This window comes from Rattus norvegicus, chromosome 9 (genome assembly GCF_036323735.1).
Source record: "Rattus norvegicus strain BN/NHsdMcwi chromosome 9, GRCr8, whole genome shotgun sequence".
NCBI classification, from domain to species: domain Eukaryota; kingdom Metazoa; phylum Chordata; class Mammalia; order Rodentia; family Muridae; genus Rattus; species Rattus norvegicus.
In genome coordinates, this window is record NC_086027.1 from 71,372,953 (window position 1) to 71,398,161 (window position 25,209).

A 25,209-nucleotide genomic window follows, 5' to 3' on the forward strand; every position below is an offset into this window, starting at 1 on the left:
AACTTTTTAGCCAGTTAAAGCACATTAAGTATAAAGGTTGCGTGTGCATATCATTCATTCTTGAATGAATACCAGAGCTCTTGGGCAGGTGCAAAGCCATGCATCCCTGCTGGGAGCATAGAGTGACCCTTTAAATATTTACTGCAAGAGCAGCTGAGTAAAGGAACCCTAAATGGGCAGAACTGAGAAGCAGTATTCAAAAGCATCTACCTAGACACCATCACTTAGACTTGTATATAATCAAAAATTAGATCTCCTGAACAGATAGATATCCACCATGTCCACCAAAATACCCTTACTGTAATTGTCAATACCATATGCATGTACTATAAGATATTTTTACAAAGTCTCCTTTACACCCCATATATTCTAATGTCATTGGAAATGAATGGGCCCTTTCCTTGTTTCCTTTGCCAGTCAAATCTCTGGTAGAGCTGTTGTTGACAGCAGGCATTGTCTGGTTAGCTTCTTAGACTCTCTAGTGGAGGACACTGGTGATATAAGAGGCTGTTGGCTTTCTCTATGAACTATCCTCAGTATATGCATGTGTCACTAAGAAGGAAATTCAATGGTTGGGTTGCTCCCCTTAAGCTTAGACTCCTCTTATTTTTTTAAATTTTTTATTAGATATATTTCTTTACTTACATTTCAAACGTTATTTCCCTTCCCAGTTTCCTGTCCACAATCCTCCCCCATCCCCTCCCCTCCCCCTCCCCCATACGGGTATTCCCCTGTATATCCCCCTTATTGCCCCGCATTTTCCACCTACACTTGGCAGGACCAAGGGCTTCCCCTTCCCCTGGTGCCCCAACAAGGCTATTCTCTGCTACATATGCAGTTGGAGCCCTGGGTCAGCCCATGTATAGACTTTTGGTAATGGTTTAGTCCCTGGAAGCTCTGGTTGGTTGGCATTGTTGTTTTTATGGGGTTGCAAGCTCCTTCAACTCTTTTAATACTTCCTCTAATTTCCCCCAAGGGGTCCTATTCTCAGTTCAGTGGTTTGCTGCTAGCATTGACCTCTGTATTGGACATGCTCTGGATGTGTCTCTCAGGAGAGATCTATATCCTGTCCCTTTCAGCATGCATTTTCTAGCTTCATCAGTCTTATCTAGTTTTGGTGGCTGTATATGTATGGGCCACATATGGGGCAGGCTCTGAATGGCCATTCCTTGAGTTGCTGCTCTAAACTTTGGTCCCATATCCCCTCCTATGGACATTTCCCCCTTTTAAGAAGGAGTGGGAGCATCCACATTTTGGTCATCCTTCTTCTTGAGCTTCCTGTGGTCTGTGGATTGCATCTTGGGTAATTCGAGCTTTTTGGCTAATATCCACTTATCAATGAGTGCATACCAAGTGAGTTTTTCTGTGACTGAGTAACCTCACTCAGGATGATATTTTCTAGTTCATTCCATTTGCCTATGAATTTTATGAAGTCATTGTTTGTGATAGCTGAGTAGTACTCCATTGTGTAGATGTACCACATTTTCTGTATCCATTCCTCTGTTGAAGGACATCTGGGTTCTTTCCAGCTTCTGGCTATTATAAATAAGGCTGCTATGAACATAGTGGAGCACGTGTCTTTGTTATATGTTGGAGCATCTTTTGGGTATATGCCCAAGAGAGGTATAGCTGGGGCCTCAGGTAGTTCAATGTCCAATTTTCTGAGGAACCTCCAGACTGATTTCCAGAGTGGTTGTACCAGTTCGCAATCCCACCAACAATGGAGGAGTGTTCCTCTTTCTCCACATCCCTGCCAACATCTGCTGTCACGTGAGTTTTTTATCCTAGCCATTCTGACTGGTGTGAGGTGAAATCTCAGGGTTGTTTTGATTTGCAATTCCCTGATGGCTAAGGATGTTGAACATTTCTTTAGGAGCTTTTTGGCCATTCAATAATCCTCAGCTGAGAATGTTTTGTTTAGCTCTGTACCCCATTTTTAATAGGGTTATTTGGCTCTCTGTAGTCTAACTTCTTGAGTTCTTTGTATATTTTGAATATGAGTCCTCTATCAGATATGGGATTGGTAAAAATCTTTTCCCAATCTGTTGGTTGCCGTTTTGTCATAATGACAGTGTCTTTTGCTTTCCAAAAGCTTTACAGTTTTATGAGGTCCCATTTGTCGATTCTTGATCTTAGAGCATGAGCCATTAGTGTTTTGTTCAGGAAATTTTCCCCAGTGCCCATGTGTTCGAGACTCTTCCCCACTTTTTCTTCTATTAGTTTGAGTGTATCTGGTTTGATGTGGAGGTCCTTGATCCACTTGAACTTAAGCTTTGTACATGGTGACAAAAATGGATTGATTTGCATTCTTCTACATGCTGACCTCCAGTTGAACCAGTACCATTTGTTGAAAATGCTGTCTTTCTTCCATTGGATGGTTTTAGCTCCTTTGTCAAAGATCAAGTAACTATAGGTGTGTGGGTTCATTTCTGTTTTCTTCAATTCTGTTCCAATGATCTATCTGCCTGTCTCTGTACCAATACCATACAGTTTTTTGACTATTGCTCTGTAATACTGCTTGAAGTCAGTGAAGGTGATTCCCCTAGAAGTTCTTTTATTGTTGAGTATAGTTTTTGCTATCCTGGGTTTTTTGTTATTCCAAGTGAATTTGCAAATTGCTCTCTCTATCTCTATAAAGAATTGAGTAGGGATTTTGATGGGGATTGCATTGAATCTGTACATTGCTTTTGGCAAAATGGCCATCTTTATTGTATTAATTCTGCCAATCCATGAGCATAGCTTAGACCTCTCTTAACAGAGATTATGTTGTTATTCTGTCAGAAGTAGTTTATGAACTTGATGGCATACCCATTCCTTCTCCCAACTGACACTTAAGTGTTCCCTATCCTTTCCATGTAGGTGAGCACATTCCTAGCCTACACAATGATGACTAGATTTAGCAAAATGGGTTAACATACCACATGTTTATGGAATGTGCCAGTATAGTTTCTCAAGGACAAAAATCACACTTCAAATGACAATTCCTAAGAAGAACCACAGAAAATATTGTGGTTGAATAAAATATTTTTTCTCACCTATTTAAAATCACTGCATAAATAGGATAGACAGGAAAAGATTATACACCCTGTTTCTTTTCTTTTCACACTTCCTGCAGAGCAGGAATACTGGCTTTCATTTTTTGGATTTTTTTTAAATTTATTTTTTGAATGTTATCCCCTTTCCTGGTTTCCCATCCAGAAATTCCCTATCCCATCCCACCTCCCCCTGCTTCTATGAGGGTGCTCCTGCACCTACCCATTCACTCAATCCTACCACCCTGCCCTGGCATTCTCCTGCACTGGGACATCGAGCCTTCACAAGATCAAAGGCCACTCCTCCCATTGATGCCTGACAAAGCCATCCTCTGCCACATGTCCATCCATGTGTACTCTTTGGTTGGTAGTTTAGTCCCTGGGAGCTTTGGGGGGGTCTGGTTAGTTGATATTGTTGTTCTTCCTATGGGGTTGCAAACCCCTTCAGTTCTTTCAGTCCTTTCTCTAACTCCTCCACTGGGGACCCCGTTTTCAGTCCAATGGTTGGCTGTAGGCGTCTGTGTCTGTATTTGTCAAGCTCTGGCAGAAACTCTCAGGAAACAGCTATATCAGGCTCCTGTCAGCATGCACTTCTTGCCATCCACAATAGTGTCTGGGTTTGGTAAATGTATACAGGATGGGTCACCAAGTAAAGCAGTCTCTGGATGGCCTTTCCTTCAGTCTCTGCTCCACACTTTGTCTCTGTGTTTCCTTATGTGAGTATTGTGTTCCCCTTGTAAGAAGGACTGAAGCATCCACACTTTGGTCTTCTTCCTGAGCTTCATGTAGTCCGTGAATTGTTTTTTGGGTATTCAGAGCTTTTGGGCTAATATCCAATTATCAATGAGTACATACCATGTGTGTTTCTTTTGTGATTGAGTTTCCTCACTCAGGATGACATTTTCTAGATCCATCTATTTGCCTAAGAATTTTAGAAAGTCACTGTTTTTAATAGCTGAGTAGTACTGAATTGTGTAAATGTACCACATTTTCTGTATCCATTCTTTTATTGAAGAACATCTGGGTTTTTTTCCAGCTTCTGGCTCTTATAAATAAGGCTGCTATGAACATAGTGGAGCATGTGTCCTTTTTATATGTTGGAGCATGTTTTGGGTGTTTGCCCAGAAGGGGTATAGCTGGGTCCTCAGGTAGTACTATGTCCCATTTTCTGAGGAACTGTCAGACTGATTTCCAGAATGGTTGTACCAGTTTGCAATCCCACCAACAACGGAGGAGTGTTCCTATTTCTCTACTTCCTCATCAGTATCTGCTGTCACCTGAGCTTTTTATCTTAGCCATTCTGATTGGTGTGAGTTGAAATCTCAATGTTTTGATTGGCATTTCCCTGATGACTAAGGATGTTGAACATTTCCTTAGGTGCTTCTCAGTGATTCAGTGTTCCTCAGTTGAGAATTCTTTGTTTAGCTATGTACCCCATTGTTAATAGGTTTATCTGATTCTCTGGAATCTAACTTCTTGAGTTCTTTATATATTGGATATTTGTCCTCTATTTGATGTAGGATTGGTAAAGATCTTTTCCCAATCTGTTGGCTGCCATTTTGTCCTATGGACAGTGTACTTTGCCTTACAGAAGCTTTGCAATTTTTTTGAGGTCCCATTTGTCTACTGCTGATCTTAGGGCATAAACCCTTAGGGTTCTGTTCAGGAAAATTGCCCCTGTGCAAAATCTCAGATAATTTAGATGGAGAAACCAAGATATTCCATAACAAAACTAAACTTACACAATACCTTTCCACAAATTCAGCCATACAAAAGATAATAGATGAAAAACTCCAACACAAGGAGGGTAACTACACCCGAGAAAAAGCAAGAAAGTAATCTTTCAACAAACCCAAAAGAAGATATCCACACAAACATAATTCCAGCTCTAACAACAAAAATAACAGGAAGCAACCATCACTTTCCTTAATATCTCTTAACATCAGTATACTCAATTCCCCTTTAAAAGACATAGACTAACAGACTGGATATGAAAACAAGACACAGCATTGTGCTGCATACCTCAGTGGCAAAAACAGACATGATCTCAGAGCCGAAGGCTATAAAATAGTTTCAAAGCAAATGGTCCCAAGAAACAAGCTGGAATAGCCATTCTAATATTGAATAAAATTGACTTTCAATCAAAAGTTGAAATAAAAAAAGATAAGGAAGGACACTTCATACTCAGCAAAGGAAAAATCTACCAAGATGAACTTTCAGTTCTGAACAGTTATGATCCAAATGCAAGGGTACCCACATTCATAAAAGAAACTTTGCTAAACCTCAAAGCACACATAGCACCTCACACAATAATAGTGGGAGACTTCAACAATCCACTCTCATCGATGGACAGACCGTGGAAACAAAAACTAAACAAAGACATGGAGAAACTAACAGAAGTTATGAACCAAATGGATATAACAGATATCTATAAAACATTTCATCCCAAAATGAAACGATATACCCTCCTCTCAGCACCTCATGGTACTTTTCCAAAATTGACCATATAATCAGTCACAAAACAGGCCTCAACAGATACAAGAAGATTGAAATAATTCCATGCATCCTATCAGATCACCACAGACTACAAAATCTGGTCTTTAATAAGAATAAAAACAACAGAAAGCCCACATACACATGGAAGTTGAACAATGCTCTAGTCAATGATAACTTGGTCAAGGAAGAAATAAAGAAATTGAAGAGTTTTCAGAATTTAATGACAATGAAGACACAACATACTCAAACTTATGGGATACAATGAAAGCAGTGCTAAAAGGAAAACTCATAGCTCTGAGTGCCTCCAAAAGGAAACTTGAGAGAGCATACACTAGCAGCTTGACAGCACACCTAAAAGCTCCAGAACAAATAGAAGCAAATACACCCAAAAGGAGTAGAAGGCAGAAAATAATCAAATTCAGGGCTGAAATCAACCAAGTAAAAACAAAAAAGGACTATACAACAAAACCAGGAGCTGGTTCTTTGAGGAAATCAACAAGATAGATAAACCCTTAGCCAGACTAACAAGAGGGCACAAAGACAGTATACAAATTAACAAAATCAGAAGTGAAAAAGGAGACATAACAGCAGAAACTGAGGAAATTCAAAATATCATCAGATCCTACTACAAAGCCTATACTCAACAAAACTGGAAAATCTGGATGAAATGGGCAAATACCAGGTAGACAGCTACCAGGTACCAAAATTAAATCAGGATCAGATAAATTATCTAAACAGCCCCATAATATTTAAAGAAATAGAAGCAATCATGAAATTCTCCCAACCAAAAAAAGCCCAGGAACAGATGGACTTAGTGCAGAATTCTATCAGACCTTCAAAGAAGACCTAATGCCAATACTCTTCAAACTATTTACAAAATAGAAACAAATTAATTCTATGAAGCCACAATTACACTATACCTAAACCACACAAAGACCCAACAAAGAATGAGAACTTTAGACCTATTTCTCTCATGAATATTGATTCAAAAAGACTCAATAAAGTCCTTGCAAACAAAATCCAAGATCATGCCACAATGATCATAAACCATGATCAAGTAGGCTTCATCCCAGGGACCCAGGGATGGTTCAATATACATAAATCCATCAATGTGATCCATTATATAAATAAACTCAAAGAAAAAAAAAAACATGATCATCTCATTAGATGCTGAGAAAGCATTTGACAGAATTCAACACCCCTTCATGGTAAAAGTCTTGGAAAGATCAGGAACTCAAGGCGCATACCTAAACATAGTAAAAGCAATTTAGAGCACACTAGTAGCCAACAAACTAAATGGAGAGAAACTTGAAGCAATCCCACTAAAATCAGGAACTAGACAAGGCTGCCCACTCTCTCCCTACCTATTCAATATAATACTTGAAGTCCTAGCCAGAACAATTAGGCAACAAAAGGAGGTCAGGAAATTGGAAAGGAAGAAGTCAAAATATGACTATCTGCAGATGATATGATAAATATACTTAGGTGACCCCAAATATTCCACCAGAAAACTTCTAAACCTGATAAACAACTTCAGTGAAGTGGCTGGATATAAAATTAACTCAAACAAATCAGTAGCTTTCCTCTACTCAAAGGATAAAGAGGTTGAGAAAGAAATAAGGGAAACTACACCCTTCACAATAGTCACCAATAATATAAAATATCTTGAGGTGGCTCTAACCAACCAAGTGAAAGATCTGTATGACAAGAACTTCAAGTCTTTGAAGAAAGAAATTGAAGAAGATCTCAGGAGACAGAAAGATCTCCCATGCTCATGGATTGGCAGGATTAATATTGTAAAATCGGCCATCTTGCCAAAAGCAATCTACAGATTCAGTGCAATCCCCATCAAAATTCCAACTCAATTCTTCATAAAGTTAGAAAGAGCAATTTGCACATTTATTTAGAATCACAAATCTCCCAGGATAGCGAAACTATTCTCAATAATAAAAGAACTTCTGGGGGAATCACCATCCCTGACCTCAAGCAGTATTACAGAGCAATAGTGATAAAAACTGTATGGTACTGGTACAGAGACAGGCAGGTAGATCAATGGAATAGAATTGAAGACCTAGAAATGAACCCACACACCTCTGGTCACTTGTTCTTTGACAAAGAGCCTAAAACCATCCAGTGGAAAAAAGATAGCATGTTCACCAAATGGTGCTGGTTCAACTGGAGGTCAGCATGTAGAAGAATGCAGATCGATCCATTCTTTTCACTCTGTACAAAGCTCAAGTCCAAATGGATGAAGGACCTCCACATAAAACCAGACACACTCAAACTAATAGAGGAGAAAGTGGGGAAGAGTCTCAAAGACTGGTTTTTCTTAATGAGGTATCCTTCACCTGTGAACCAAGTGCAAATGTCAGGTGTTGAGTGAGAGTTTGGATCTCTACCCACTTAGCTACTGGCAGGTCGTATATCTGAAGCAGGCTTGCAAGCCTGTATGCTACCTCATAGCACAGGACACAGAAGAGCATACTCTGGGCAGATGAACACATTCTCCATGCCTCAGTACATTTTTGCATGAGTAAGCATTTAACTACAAAGGTCAGAACATGGCCAGAGAGCACCCACCAGGTGTGAAATTCCAGGTGACAAAATAGAAGGAAAGGGAGGCTTAAAGAGAAAGGAGAGGATATGAAGCTAGTTTCCTCTTATTCTCTGTCACTTTCCTGTTTCCTCCCCAGGAAGTTTGTGTAGACCTCAGTATCCCGGACAGTCACCATGAGGGGTTTATCTTCATTCTTTTCCATATGATGGCATTACCCCCATGTCAAAGGTCTCTCATTTGTTTTTCAAACAGACCCCTTGGCAGTCCCTAGTACTAAAAAGTGCTAAGCTACAGAAAAAATGTAATAGAAAAGAAAAGAAACACCTTATTTTTCCTGCTGCTTCTCAGAGTGCTACAAATAGAGGCCACACACATGGGGGAGATGATGAAGAATAGAGACCATTTCTTGCCACACACAAATGTCAGTGACAATAAGAATAAGCCACATCAACGAGTTATGAATTTTCTTTAACCAGCTGAGCTTGCTCAAGGGCAGATTCTTATAGCTCTTTCCTCAGTTGCCAGCAGCCTGGGAGTGTCTTTTAATGTCATCAGTGCTTAGTGATACCATTTGTGGGGATACTATCTATAGGGTTTCTATAAGGGAAGCGTGCATTATTAGAGAATATTATAAGAAGACGGTAGGCTGTTTCTCTCCACCCCCATCCCTCTTTGGGGCTAATTTTCCAAGGAAAGCTAAAGATGTTTACTAAGCATTTCTGGGAAATTTATCCACATTATGAGAATACAAATTACAGGAACTCGATGCATTAGCAATGGCGAAAGTTTAATGGGTCTGGGAAAGGTATAAATTTAGGGAAAATGTAAATTCAGTAATGGGAGAGCCATCATCGCATGGCAGTTCTCTTGAGGTTGTAGTGTTTAGTAGCCATGTGAAAGAGTAAAGAAGCTTGCCATTCGACATTGAGGAAAAAAAAGATGACAGTTAGAAATTGTCATAGACTGTCAATCATGATTGTAGAATATGCTATTGGCTCTATCAGCTAGATAACAACATTCCCCATGGGAAATTTGGCTAGGCCATCTGGGATCTAGAAATCCTTTCTGTTAACTCAGCCGGGCAAAGAACCAGTTAAATAACTTAGACCCTTGTGACTTAGAATGTTTTCAGGTCATGTCTGACTTGATCAGCTTCTCAAATGTTTGTTTTGCCTGGTTTCATGACCATTTTACAATTGCGAGGGTTGGGGGTATGTCCTCAGCTTTGTGAACTTTGGGAACCCTGAGATATTTTAAGAATAATATCTGGAGCTGACATCATGTGACATCAGTGGCACTCAGTGTGAAAGCTTGAGGACCTGAGCTTGAATCTCTAGAATGTCTTAAAGTCAGACATGGCCATGCACAGACCTGCAATCCCAGCATTGTGTGGAACAGAGACCAGAGGACAGCTGATGTTTGCTGGTCACTAGGATAGCTCCAGATTCAGCAAAGGACTCTGTTTCAAATAAATGAGATACACAGTGATAGAGAAGAACACCCTGCCATCCTCTGGCCTCCCCACATGCATATACATGCACGTATGCATATATGCCTCCTCTATCCATCCCCCACAAATGGTATCCACACAATAGATTTCGCAAAGCAGGAAGAATTCAATGTGTTGTTTATATGTGCAAAGGAAAACCGTGATGGAAAGATCTGTGTATGAGAAACTGTTTACTATGTTAATTAATTTGCATTTCACTATTATCAAAACATTAAGTATCTTTACAGAACATATTTATTTATTTATTATAAGAAGGGTAATCAATTGAGATATTTAATCATATTGAGTCTAGTTTAGGCTAGCAAGAGAAATGAATGGTACAAAAGAAGATCATTTAGAAAATAATTATGGAGGTCCTGGTAGGACCGAGAAAACAGTGAAAAGGTAATGCCATTAAAGCAGCTCTGTGCAAAAGATAAAACATTGATCACAAAGTGCATTTGCTGGCCAGTATAATAATAATTTTAATAATAATAATAATCAAAAGCTGCAATTCTTGACCAGGCTATAGCTTGCGGCTTTGAACCCATATTGATAAGGGAAAGCTGAAGAAACCTGGTGTGTTCTGTAGAAGAAAGGATAATTGTTGTGACCTAATTGCAGCCTCTATTGTGAGAGAAGATGATACCAAACAAATTACCCCGCTGTCAGAAGGGAAAGCAGAGCTGCAGGTACTTTACAGTTTCTTTTCATGGCTCTACTGCTTGCCCATGTCCCTCCCCTGCAAGCTTTTCCTGACCTCTAGTTCTGTCTCCGCTGTGGGTAGCAAGCCAGCTCGCCTCCTCTCTGCTCCTCTCCACTCCGCTGCTTACCCTCACACAATAGCAGCAAAGAAAATGTCACCCCTAAAACTCCTTTGCACTGGTCAGACTGTCAAACCTGCGCCTCAGGACGTTAACCAGGAATAGTTTGAAAGCGCTGAAGTCCTATGAAGGTATAGAAGGGCAGGTCTGAATGAGGGATATCATTTGGCGAAGTTTTAGCTCAAGTCATAAAAGGCAAATGGGAGACACAGAAAAGAAAAAAAAATAGGGGACTTGGATCACAATGTATTCATAACACTATTACACAAAGCTCTTTGAAAAATCAAAAGGGAAAATGCCTAGTAATCTGATGGAAAAATCAGCCAAGGATACGGACAGCTCACGGAAGAGGAAATGAAAATGGCCCCTAAATATATGAAAAGATACTCAGCATCACATAATAAGAGTCAAGCTAATTAAAACCTCACGGAAACCTGACTTCTCACCTGGCTTATCAAATTTCACAGAGTTCGACGATGTGCTCTGATGATGAGACCAGAGAAACAGCTGTCCTCTTACAATGCAGGTGGCAATGCAAAGCAGAGAACTGTGGAAGGAAACTTATTGCAATCTAGAAAAAAGTATATGTGTGTTAACCCAGCAATCCTTCTTTGAACTCATCCCGAAGCTGTGGTAGGGGAAACACAGACTGGCTTTTGCACAGGATTTTCCCTCATGGCATCATTTGCTCAGGCAGACTTATTGTCGTGGCGCTTGGCCTTACTTTGCTCTGCAAATACTGCATTGTTATTTTGCAAACTGAAGTTTTGTGGCAACTTGGTTAGAGCAAGTATGCTGGTAGGATTTATCTAACAGTTCTGTGGTCATTAGCATTTTTAGCAAAGAGGATTTTTAGAGAAAATGCTACTGTACACAGAGTAGACTACATCACAGTATAAACATAACTTTTATATGCACTGGAAAGCAAGAGACTTCATGAGTCACTTTATGGTGATTTTTTTTTTATTTACTGCTGTGGTCAGAAAATGAACCCACAGTATCTCTGAGGTATGTCTGTACTAGCAAAAACACTACATATACCCACATAACCAAGAATGTATGACTCGTTAAATAAGCAAAGGCAGAACCACATGTGGACTATTATAAAATTTTTGTTTTAAAGAAACAAATTTTCATTGGCCCAAATGAAGTACTCTTCTGAATATCTATGTAAAAAAGCAAAGTGTAGAACTATATTGTATCCCAGCTTTTATATAAAAAAAAGGCAGGATGTAAATATACAAACACAACTTAAACTTAAACACAAGTATGGTTACATTATTCTGGAGAGACAAGATAGATAATGATAGCTGCACAAGTTATTTTGTTATTTTTTTTAATTTAGAAAAATAATACATTTGAGGCTGGGGAGAGGGCTCAGTGGGCAAAATGCTTGCTGTACAAACATGAGGACCTAAGTTTAGTTAGCTCCAGGTTCAGCGAGAGACCAGGTCTCAGAAAGTAAGGTGAATGGGCCTGGAGGGGCATGCCTTTAATGCCAGCACTGAGGAGACCGAGGCAGGTGCTCTGAGTTCAAGATCAGTCTGGTCTACATAGTGACTTCCAGGACAGCCAGGGGTACATGGTAAGGCCCTGTCTCAGAAGTGAAGTATGATAAAAGATATGAAATATCATCTTCCATGCACATACATACATATGTACTTACATACATACATGCACACATACACACAAATGCTGAATAAGCAGATATGCATGTTTTACATATTTAGAAATAAAAGTCAGAGGAAAAGAAAAAAAGATCTCTTAAAAATTAAAAGCAAGCCAAATCGAATAATCTACCTAGAACAAATTGGTTGCCTAACCACGTAGGAAAAGGAATTGAGTGATATTAGAAACAGTTTTGACTATACACACACAGCATGGTAGGCTAACAGAAAATAGGACCAAGACAACACCGTAAGTTTTAATGGCCTAGTGGTAATGTTTGAGCACATACCCCCATTCATATACTGAAACCTAATTGCTAATATGATATTAATAGGGGTGGGACTCTGGAGAGATGACTGTGTTATAAGGGAAAAAAACATTAAAAAATTAGATCAGTCGCCTTAGAAGAAACAGTGAAACTACCTTACCTTTTCTGTAAGATACGGGACACAGTAATAGGACAGGAGGCTCCATCTGCAAGCAGGATCATCCCCTGACCTTGCTAGCACCCAGATTTCCAACTGAAACCTGCAGACCTATGGGAATTACACTTCTGATATTGATAAGCCAGCCCATCTAACACTGTAATTTTAGATTGAGAAAGATGTGTTATTATTTTAAACAATGTATATCTATTTAAATTTGCCTATATTGTAATACAAATATAATTTTATCAATATAAATAATCAAGCTATTTTATTTTTAAAAGAATATGTAGGTATTTATTTACAGTTAATATTTCTCTACTATTAATTTTGGATCAGAATTATCAACTCAAATATGAAGATTTTTCAAAACTGTGTGCTTTCAGACACAATAGAAACTGGTACGAAGATGCCTCACAAAACTAAAAATAGATCGATCATATGATCAAGTGACATCCCACTCTTGGGTCTACACTCACAGAGATCTAAATCAGCACAGCAAGAGAGATACTCGCATATACATATTTATAGCAGAACTACTCACAATAACTAAGCAGTGGAACTGGCTTAGATGTGCATCACCAGATGAATGAATAAAGTATGCCATGTATACATGATGGATATTTACTCAGCCTTATGAAATCATGTCACTTGCAAGGAAATAGATTGAAGTGGAGATAATCATGTTAAGTAAAATAAGCGAGACTCTGAAACTCATCACATGCTCTCTCTTGTATATATAAACTAGGCTTAATAATAATGAAACACACCTGTGCATATGTATGCATATATATGTAATTATTTGACATGAATGTAGAAACTAACCTATTTGGGAGGAGGAAAAGGTTATAAAGGGAACTTAAAGGGAATATTGAGAGGAAGAATTAAAAATTAATATCCTATCATCTCAACAGTAGACATTGTATATAAACACACACACATATATATATATACACACATATATATATTCCTGATCTCATTGAATTAATATCCTATCATCTCAACAGTAGGCAGTATACACACACACACACACACACACACACACACACACACACACATATATATTTTTTCCTGATCTCATTGAATTAAGAGTATGTCAATAAAATCTAAATCTGTTGAGTGGTGAACATAGACAAAGCAGAGGGCTATACACATATGAAAATGTCATTAGTTCCTCATCACTTTGTATGCTTGCTCTAGAAAATGATAACAATAAATAAAAAGAAATATAAACTTCCCAGCTCCAGCCATAGAAAACTTGGCAGTCAGCAAACCTGAACCCAGACTGTTGAATCATCCACCATTAGTTACAAAAAATAAATAAATAAATAAATAAAAGCACATAGGTAACAACTTCTTCCAAATAAGACCAGAAGTTTGGTATGGACCTGAGGTTACCTGCGTGCCAGATAGCAGCAAAGAAGCTATCGAAAGTAAATGGGTCCAGACGCAAGGACAAAGCATTTGATACAGAGACATTTCTGTTAACTCTGGGCAACCCGTGGACCACAGGGAGTAAGGGATGCCCAGGATCAAACCTAAACACATCATGTTTATGGACGTAAATAAAATAATTTCACAGCCCTTAGGACAGAAGAATCAAAACAAAAAAAAATCTCTAATAACTTATTTGTCCCCATTAGAAGTATCTCAGTCACTAACACCTTAATCTGGAAATCAGCAATTTAAAAAAAAGAAAGAAAGAATTGAGCATCTATACTGATTTGCCTGCATGAGGAGAGCTTCCTAAAATCAAAACCCAAGCACCGTTGAGGGCAAGATTTTCTTATAGAAGATCTAGGTGATAAATATAAAGAAAGAGCAGGCCTTCCCAACAAGCATTTTACAACTTGTCATTAGACAACTCAGCAAACTCATTCATGATTGAATAAAAAGGTGACCGCAAAACTGCCCAATGGACTTCAGTTTGCTCCCTTAGCAATGCAGACGGTTGAGAGGTGAACTTTCTATAACAAAAGCTTCAGGAATTGACATTGTAACAATACTGAGTTATCTTCAGTGTCATTGTTATCTTATCAATTTTTCACATTTAGTATATATAAATATAATTGATTTTGGTATTCAACTCCTATGATAGCGGTAAATAATTCCTGGAAATGTCATAATATTAAAATATATGTTGAAGAGCATATTAAAATAGAACAGTCTTCCTAGTACAATTGGGAAGTAGAGGAGAGAATAAAATATTTCAACTCAGGAAGCAGGAAGAGCAAGTTGTTCGTGAGTCGGTTATGAAGGAAAAGCCTGGGTTATCATCCTGCGTTCTAGCAATCTCGCTGTCGCACACAAGTGGAGCCACATGTTTATACTGAGGGAAGGAGGACAAGCCAATAATTCAGTCTGGTAAAAAGCCTTTAGAAAAAAGTTGATAGAAAACATATTTTTACTCACTCAAGAAATGCTGCCCCAATGCATTCCTCTCGAGGAATACACATCCTTCAGAAGCCTTGGTGTAAGGCCTGCGTGGGTCTTTATTAAGTCTGAGTGTCTTAGTAGATTAAATATTCAGTTACATAGTGTGGTAGTTTGAGTGAGAGTGGACCACAATAGGTTCATATGTTTGAGTGCTTGGTCCCCAGTTGGTGGAACCTGTTTAGGAAGGTGTTGCCTTGTTGGAGGAGGGATGTCAAACCCTACTTTTCCCGGTTCATTCGTGTTCTCTCTCTCTCTCTCTCTCTCTCTCTCTCTCTCTCTCTCTCTCTCTCCTCTTGGTCTCAGAGTGTTGTTTCAACATTTAAGCTCCCAACTATTGCTCTATCAAGTCTGCCGGCTGCCACCGTCTGAAACGCTAAGTGAGCCCCAACAAACTCTCTTCTATAAGCCTCTTTGCTCATGGTGTCTCATTAGAGCAATGAAAACTACCTAAGACGTTTATAATGTAGGATCTAATAAGAATCAGTCAGAATGAGCTTTTAATATGTAGGCTTGGTTCAGCTACAGCAATAGAGGAGCAGCATGAAGCCAGCCTTGTCACAGGACACTCAGCTTTTCTCGACTGCTTTTTAAATAGTAGGACTCTTCCTGTAGGGGAAAGGGATGCAGAAGTGATACAGACGTGGCTGTGGTGAGGGGCGAGCACATGAGACTGCTGCTTGGTTGTGTGTGTCTCTCAAAATTTCATGTGTTGGATATTCAGTCCTCGGCGTGGCAGCATGGTATGGTGGATCCCTAAGGGACTGAGTCCCTAAGGAAAATGGGGTCATAACCTTAGAAGAAATTGTGAAACTCCAGTCTTTCTGGCCTCCCATTTCTACATGTGGTCTCTCTGGCACATTTTCCTACCACCATTGCCTGAAATGATGCACCCAGGGGAGCCCACATCAAAACCCATGCCATGCACTTAGACTTAGAGCAGCTCAACCCAGAGCTATGTAGGCCTCTCTTCTCTACTGACAGAAAAAGAACTAGTAACTTACAAATGTTGTTTCTCAATAAGAATGTTTTATCTGAGGCTTTGTTTTCTAAAATGTCTATATCTTTGTTTTATTTTATAATAAAAAATAAAAGGTTAAAAATAAAAATTAAGAAGAATATTTAAGTTTACCAACATATTTTTAAATACTAAGCATAGATGTTAGATAAATCTTATTTGCCCACACTCTTTTATTTTGTAGAGAGCAATTGCTCAAAAGAATAAGTTTCCACATCACATTTGTAGCCAACTATTGAGTAAATACTGCACATCTTTGCCCATTCATATGTGTCCCTCCCTCTAATTAAAGCACCTAACACATTTCCATAATTTATATCAAGTTCCCTCAAAACTCAGGCCACATGACCCTGCCCATATGATTCTTGCCTGCAGTCCCTAAGCAGGACATGCTTTCCCCATGTATACACGGTAGCTTTCTTTGCTACTGAATCCTAGTCTCTTTCTTACACTTATATCTTCCATGTAGGTGAACCAGGGACCATATTTGGCTCTGTTCTTCTTTCTAATACACTGTGTAATCACAACAGATACTGAATGCATAAGCAGACAAGAATTAGCAGAAAAGAAACTCTCTGGACACACTGAGGTAATCTCTACTCCCGTTAGGGGTGGCGTGTCAAGACTGAACCAGTAGAAGGTGCTCATTATGTTTTGCTTTTACAGTCTTATTCCAACATGTGGAGATGGGGTAATGTCCTCCAGTCAGAAGAGAGGGCATGCTAGAGCATAAACACAGCACATGGAAACAGACTTGTTTGTACAATCCACCCACCACTCCTCTACGAAAGGAAGCCATTTAGTAGCAGTCATGAGCAAAAGTCTACAAGGCTTATACAGTAAAGTGCTCACAAAATTGGGCTGAATAAATGCTATTATGCTTGTTCATTCAATAAAACTTTCAACTTTTATTATGAAATGAACAAATGTACAGAAATCTACACAGAAATTAATACATTAAAGAACTTTGTAACTGTATGATAATTCAGCTAAATGCAGAGTTTATCAAACCTACATGTTGAAGACAAGAAAACATGGAGGCCACTGTTGGACTATGGTTGACAAGTGCAGTCCTCGTTCAGTCTTTGACTGATGGAGATTGAGGACTCCTGGTAGAAGTAGTTGAGTTGAGGGAACCAAACCCAACTTCAGCAAATACTAATTTGTCATAACTGAGCTGACAGGGAATCACAAATTGTGCAGTTTGTAAAAATAAACAGGGTCTACTGGGGCAAAAAGTATTCTCATGTTTTTAGTTTTAAGTTTTGATGCATTGTAATGTAGTGGTTAGATTTGTTTTTTTATATTCAAAGTAATTAAGTTATAAATATATATAAAAATTTGAATACACATAATCTAGAAAGGCAGCATTTTAAGATGCATTTCTAGAAATAACCACAATATGACTATTTTATATATCCTGCTAGGCAATTCCATACAGGAATGTCTGTGTGTAATTTAGAAGTATCTCTTATGCACACATGTCTACTGATATCTAACCTCCTTTTAGAATTGGAATACCGTTATTCTGGGGAATATTGATGGCTGTTCTGAAACATTTTAGGGGTGGATCTTTGCTAGGAGAAATATTTCTGTGACTAATTAAATATACTTCACAACCTGAAAATGCTTGAAATTTAAATTGGAATGTATGTTAAAATGTCGTTTTAAACGACACGAGAATATTAATGTAAGGTCAGCAGTAGCTTCAATTCTATGTGTTTTCCTAAAATAACTTCCTTTTGCACTTTGCTGTGAAACTGTCCTGGGAGTTTATTTTCTAAGATCTTCAGTCTGGGGGCAGGGGGGGGGGCAGGTTATCCTCTCTGCAGATGGACTTGCTTCTAGATGAGCTTGCCCCAGTGCTTGCTTTTGTTCTGATGAGTCTGGATTTACTCCACCTTCCTTCTCGTTTTCTCCCTACTTTGTCTCCATGAAAGTTCCTCATAGACAGGTGACTACTCACAGGGCATTCAGCTCTCCCAACTGTGATTCCTCACTCTGAGGTTGGAACTTCCTAAGAATTTATCCTTAATGCCAGGGTCCATTCCTATCCTCAGAATCTCTTTCACTAAAGAAAGTCATGCTGACTATGCTTCTTCAGACTTTCTCCGTTACCTCAGGGAAATGTGTGTCCAGCTAGAAATGTGAACATGCATTAACTCTTGGCATAATCCCTGCTTTAGGCTGAGCCTCGACTTCATTGCAGGCCATGGGATTGTAGCCATTTCTAATGCCACTGCAGACTAATTTTCTTCCCTACATCCTTGATGTGATGTTTCAGTGAGAATAGTGAGTGAGTTAGCCATACTTTCACTCAGTCATTTATTATAACCCATCAGAGATCCCAGATCTGACTGAGAACGCAGTAAAAAGACTGAAGGACACTGTTGTAGCAGCCTTTTGGGGTTCTATGTCACCTTGACAAAAACTAGAGCTATTTTTGTAAGAGGAAGCTTTAACTAAAAAAACGCCCCCACCAGTTGGCCTGTGGGCAAGCCCATGGTCCATTTTCTTAATTGACGTGTGATATGGGAAGGACTAGTGGTGATCTTGGATGCTATAAGAAAGCAAACTGAGCAAACCAAGAAGAATTAGCCAATAAGCAGCACTCTCCCTATGGCCTCTGCTTCAGCTCCTGCCTCCAGGTCCCTGCCTTAACTTCCCTAGATGACAGGCTATAAGCTATAAATTAAATAACATACCATAACATAACGTAACAAGACGGAACAAACAACTAACAAAGAAAAACCCTTTTCTCCCCAAATTGCTTCGAGTCATGGAATTTTATCACAGCAGTAAAACCCTAAGACAAGTGGGATATGGCAACATACTGAAATCTCCTTGAATAAATCAGACTAATATACTTCAATAAAACTTTCTGGAGTTGTGGAATTTGTCCACATCTTCATTGTCAGGACAGAAGGCACTGGCTACATGTAGCTCTTAATCACTTGAATACATTTATAAGACTGAAAACTGTTTTTGTTTTATTTTGATTAATTCAAATTTAAATTTATAGGGCCACACACAGGAAATGGTTACCACATTAGGCAGCAGATCTGAGGAATATAAAACATGAATATTACACACTGTTGCCAAGGAAATGGAAATAAAAAGGGACATCCATGAGATGTAACCGAGAGAGGAGACACTGCTATTTTCAAAGAGAGAAAAGAGAGGTTTCAATAATTCGAAGGTAGTGTGCTCAGGAGAATGGGGAAGCAAGTGGTGCTGTGGACGGAGAAGGTTGTTCAGCTATCCTGAAAATCAGCTGTTTTAACGGGTTCCGTTTCCAGTGGTAAGGAGGCCCCATGGTAGAAACAATTAGAATTTTCAAGCTGCACGGGTGGACGTGGGTCAGAGCAAGAAAATGAAATATTTTTCTTTGATATTATCTTGAGAGAGTCTCTTTGTCTTCTATGCACCCCCTTTCTAAGACTGCCTTGTCCTCCCCCGCATGGAGGGACCCTGATATATGGCATAATGATGATGGTACAGAGAAATTACTATTTCACCTACTGAGTGATTAATATGAAATTAGTTACCGCAACCCTCAGTAGTGCAGAGAAGATAGAGGAAGAATTCGGTTTTGTTTGAGCAGAGAAAAATACAAGCTCCAGCACTGCTTGGCATACATGGAGAACTTCTTCATCTAAAACTCTCTATACACTTAGCAAGCTTAATTAATGGGAAACCTTCAAAGAATGAAGAGATGAAATGAAACACAGATTCCAGCGTTGTGTTCCTGCTATTTTAGAAAACCCAGGCTTGATGTTTCCCTCTTCCATTAACACACAGTGTAGTCCCATGTGGCAGCCAGGAGGTATTCGTTTGTCTACTAACTGATTTCTGTCCAAGCATCTCACTTGTGAGGAAGAAGAAGAGAGGAAACATACAGCCGCACCCTTTGACCTTCCCCAATGTCTTTTGCCTTATTTACAACGGAGACCCATCCCTAGCCTTGTAGTACAGGAAACGCTCTCTGATAAACCGTCTGTACCATCCATTGGAAAAGAAGAATAAATCCTAACATTCTCCTCAGTAGGCCGAGTCTCAAATTTCAGTAGAGCAGGTTTTCTTCTTCAAAAATTATTCAAAACAAGCATCCATGAGTCTGGGACCAACGTGCATTGAAAGGGGACGGCCCCTTAATGGGTACCCTACTGTGTACTCTTCTTTTCATCTTAATTCGGAATCCCCTAAGGACTGCCTTGTGCAAAACTATAAATCCTCCCGATTATTTATATGTCAGGTACATTTTTAGCCTAGTCACAGCAGATATACAATAATGTATCCTGACATTTATTTTCATCTGTTTGACCCAGAGATGCTGCTTCCTTATTTTATGCCACCTCCTAACTGTCTTATTTTGATGCTTTTTCTTTCCCTTGCTCAATTTCTTCTCCTTTCTACTAAAAAAACAAGCAGACCTAAAATACAAACACTAGGACAGTGTTTGTCACAAGTTAAAAATAAAGAACTTTGAAAGATTGTGGCTTCTGAAGAGTTTGACAAAGGGTTTGATGTTTGGAAAAGGAAAATAGCTGCCACATTCAAAAAACAACTGTCTTTGTTTGAAGAGATGTTGCTGGGAGCCTTTATGTTCTGTTTAGAATTGATCCAGGCCTCCTGTCTGTGTCTCCAGACAAACATGGAACTTTCACTGCCAGCCGTAACTCTCTATCTTCTGAGTCCTGAACTTCAGCTTCGAATCCCTTCTTCCTAAGCATGGCTTTGGACACCTGACTCAGGACCGTCTTACTCTCTCATCCCAGCCACTTTCCATCTTATATCCTCAAGGGTGAAAGGCTCAAGGGTCTCCTGAAAGCACGCACAGTACCACTGTCCGATAAAACACCCTAGTGAGCTTTCTATCTTTGTGTATGAAGGGAGTGGAGGAGGGCCGAGCTAAGCTCTCTTGGTAAATTCTCAGAATTCAGGTGAGTATAGAATCCACCTAGATATATTGTGTGCTGCATCCCCAGGGGCTTCCATCTTGTCACTGGCTAGCAGTAACACTGTATTATCGCTTAAAGCTTTGGCTATGGAGTTCTGCCACTAATGGTATTTAATCCACTTATATGTGCCAATTCATCTCTGTCACAAGCCTATTAATTTCTTCATTATTCTACTCTGCCCCTAGCCCTTATACAATGAGGCACAGTGAACCCCATTTGTGTAACAACAACAAACAAACAAACAAAAAGACTTGGAGTCTTTTATAAATTACCCTCAATTCTGCAGTTTTTAATGACCAGACTTTTTCTATATGTCTTCTTCATACCTCACTTAATTTTTTCAAATTCTTCTTTAGGAGAATACACTGAGACTCTGGAGTACTAAAGAATGAAGTCATAGTAAAGTGTGAGACTCTGATGGGCTCATTCCCATCGGGCCGTGTCCCAAGAATGGCTTTTATGTATATCTCTTTTGAGGTGTACTATTGCCACAAGCAGAGCTCCTTTGTAGGAAGAACTTCTATCTGCCCTATCATCAGTAGAGATACGTCAAAATACCTATAGCATTGCTATCAAAGTGAAGACTCTGTGACAAATAAAGGTCATGGATTTAAAATTAATCCTCTTATGCTGTTGGCATTTCTGCCTGGTGTGATCCTGTGGAGACAGAGAATGACAGCTAAGTGCCTAGCAAGAGTTAACGCAGATTCAGGAGACTACTTCATCTGATCAGCATAGGAAATTCATGTTAGTTTATGCTACCTCTTCTATATTTTTCAGGATTGGAGCAAAACATCAGGAGCTAAGAGAAAAGCAGGCGAGAGGCCTTGTTGATTATGCCACTGTAGCGACTGGACCAGTGCACGATATAGACGACGATGAAATGGACCCCAATTATGCCAGAGTGAACCACTTTCGGGAACCATGCACATCAGCAAATGTCTTTAGATCTCCATCTCCTCCTCGAGCTGGAACACTTGGTTACCCTAGGGATGGACGCCCACTGTCTCCAGACCACTTAGAGGGTCTCTATGCCAAGGTCAACAAGCCATATCATCCACCAGCCCTAGCTGACAGGTAATATAACTGAGTGAAAGATGAATGCAGTTTTAATTCAGTAAGTTTCAAATCATCTCTACTGCTGAAGCAGATAAAAACATATCCATCCTTCGAGTTATTAAAACCACAATGACATGGTGCCCTAGACAAGTGTTGCACTTTGACCTACCAGTAAGGTATCAGTCATCAAAAGTAAAACAATAGCTGGTTATAAGGTGACATGAATGGACAATGACAGTACAGCACATGGTACAACAGAACAATTTTCGCAAGAACACAGTGGCAGAGAACTAATGAAAGCTTTGAAGGAATATTGTCCTTTTTTCCCCTAAGATCCCTATTGTAAGACACTTCTACAAGAAGATGGCAGGGACCTGGAGGTATGGAGTCAGAAAGAGAAAACGGCATCTGAGTAGGTGTAATTGAAGTAGGACTATAGATAGCTATGGAGAAAAATAAGATTGGGAAAACTAAACTGTCTAGCTATTCACTGATGAGCAGGGTCAGAAAATGAGATAATCTTGGTCCTAGAGTTTGATGAAGTAGAAGAAGATAGGAGGTGACCTGTGGCTTTAGCAGCAAGGAAAAGAGATATTGGGAGCATCTGTCTGAAGCAAGGAAGGATAATTCCAACCCCACATCTTGCCCTCCCCCCCCCAAATGCCCTGTCTTGGGCAAGGCTGTTCTAAAGGAGCTTCATGACCTTGGAGTCATGCCGGGACTCGGTTGATGGTCCTGGCTCTAACCTGATGGCTACTGCTTGGAATCTGGAGGGTGAAGTGAAGGAAGAAGGTATGAGAAGCTCTCATTCTAGATGAAAGAAAAAGACTCATTTTCCAGATTTCTTAGGGTTCTGACAAGCACTCAGTCCCTAGCAATAGCCAGCATTTGTATGATAGCATGATATATTGCATATGTTTACCGTTTACACATTTCCCCAGCTGGGTGATATTATGCACTTTCAATTAGGTTGGGGAGAGGAAGGGAAATCATGGCATTTTTATGCAGACTGTAAAGTGTAGCTTCGCAAGACTGATTACCTTTCAGAACCTTTCCAATAACCAAGTGGGAAGCGAGGAGCAATTTTTAATCCTTACTGTCAGGTTTCCAGGTTGATAATATTAAAGAAAGATGGTCAAGTTTTTTGTTAGGACAAAATGAAAATATAAATTCCTATGACTGTGTGATACGCCATCATAAGTAAATTGCTAATTTCAAGGATTGATTAAGAGTTGGCCTTTTTCTCTCCAGCCTTCACATAGGGTTGAATTTTATCATGTAAATAATAATCCTATACTTGAGTCTATTCTAAGCTAACGGATAGTCAATCTTCCTTTCTCTAAGTCAGAAAGAGCTTCAGAGCAATATACTTTGCATATGTCTGATAGAACACCAGCACCCAAGACTGTATTTCTCAGACCTTCCCAAGATGGTGTGTCCCAATGCTAATTCCATGGGAATAAATGTGAACTATTCTGCAAGAAGAGATTTATAACAAACCCACAGGCTGAATTAAACCACAAAAACAGATTTTACTTTTCGTGTGGTCTTTTTATTTTCCTGATGTGTTCACATGTATTCTTGGTCTCCAAGAATACTAAACAATCAGAACTCATCATGCCTACAATATTTGTCACCTAAAGTTTATTTTACTCACATTTTTATGGCTTTGGATTGTTCCAATTCCTATCTCTGTAACAAAGTCCATGAAATTAACAACTCAAAAAAGAAGACATCTTTATTTATGTTCACACCCAGCTTTCCAGATCTCAGTTCATGACATCTATAGCTGCTCAGCCCAGCTTTTCTGGGCTCCACATCGTGATGAGGAGAATGTGTTTGGGGGAAACTACTCATCTGATGACAGCAGGAGGCAGAGAAGGTCACAGGGAGAGGACCAGGGACATAATTAACCCTACAAAATCATGCCCTTTGGCTAATATTGTTTGTGACCTTGACAGGGTCTTGAATATGAGCTTATCAATGAGGGACTTTTTGCATCAGGTTATCATCATGAAGTAGGCATCATCAGTAGAATTTTTTCTCTTTTTGCTTCCTGATAACATAACCAGCTGCTTTGATTTCTTCTGTCATGGTTTGTTTATCATAATAGACTGCATCCTCAAACTGTGAGCCACAATAAACTGTCCCTCACTTACGCTGCTTCTTGTCTGGCATTTGGTCACAGAGAGGAGAAGGATAACAAATGTTTCCCATTACCTCCTAAATTACCCAAGTTCCCAGACCATTACTTCCTCAAATTGGACTCAACTTTTGAATTGCTGTGACCTTATCAACAGATGAACCCATTGACAAAAGTGTCATCTCTCTGTGGCCCCAGCTATAAACACAGCTGTACTGGGGCCAATCCTTCAATACTGAATCAATAGGGGGAATTTATAGATCTAAACCATGGCATACATATACATGGTATTCTAAGTTAATTTTTACCCATGTAGGTAGACCAGGAAAGAAATCTCACTGGATAATGTTAAAGACAACCACTATAAAGTGTTGCCGGGTTTGTTTGTTTGTTTGTTTGTTTGTTTGTTTTTGTTATTTACTGCCCAGCCCAGACATCTATATGAGTAATGGAGTCTTAATTTTGGCCTTTGTTTCTTTGTGTTAATAAATGTTCCAAATCAGCCTTCTGTAGAGGCTTAGACAGCTGTTAAATTTTTAGATAGCAGATCAAAGAGTAACTCTTTTTACCCAGAATTGTCTTGATTCCGCTCTTATCTTTAATTATATTTAAAGACTGTGCTGTTCCTTTTCCTTAAAGTCTTAAAGCAACAGATTTTTGCCTTGATGCACAGTAAACAGTGGATAACGATAGCTATTATCACCATGCTTACTGTTATGACCACTTGTACTGCTCTGTATCTGTGAAATTCTGGGCTTGTGTAAGTCTAAGGTTTCCTTCAGATAGTCTTCCAAGCAGTGCCTCCAAGCAAACACTCTGAGTTCTAAACCTGCCATATTTTAAAGTGAAGGGCATATCACATACCCAGTCATCAGTTTGATCTTTCTTCATTCAATAAGCATTTATTTGGCATCTACTGTGTTCTATATCTGGAGGAAGTTCTAGCGGAGACTGAAGGGTGATCATGACATGTCCATAAGGATGAGAGGAATTCCTTTCCTAATCAGAAGAAACCCAAGACATGTGGAAATGGAGAATTGTATTAGTCTGTAATTAGAAGTGAAAGCTTCCCCCCACCCTTCTTTAGGCTACACACAAAAGGCC

At 39.3% G+C, this 25,209-nt stretch overlaps 1 protein-coding gene across 3 annotated transcripts in view; it reads left to right on the forward strand.

Annotated features, from left to right (window-relative positions):
* Positions 1-25,209, forward strand: part of Pard3b (par-3 family cell polarity regulator beta) — a 1,028,687-nt gene that overhangs the window by 840,595 nt on the left and 162,883 nt on the right. For all 3 annotated transcript variants that reach the window (XM_039083322.2, NM_001191808.2, XM_063266952.1), the window contains 1 exon segment: positions 21,684-21,980. In XM_039083322.2, the coding sequence (XP_038939250.1) occupies positions 21,684-21,980 (297 nt within the window).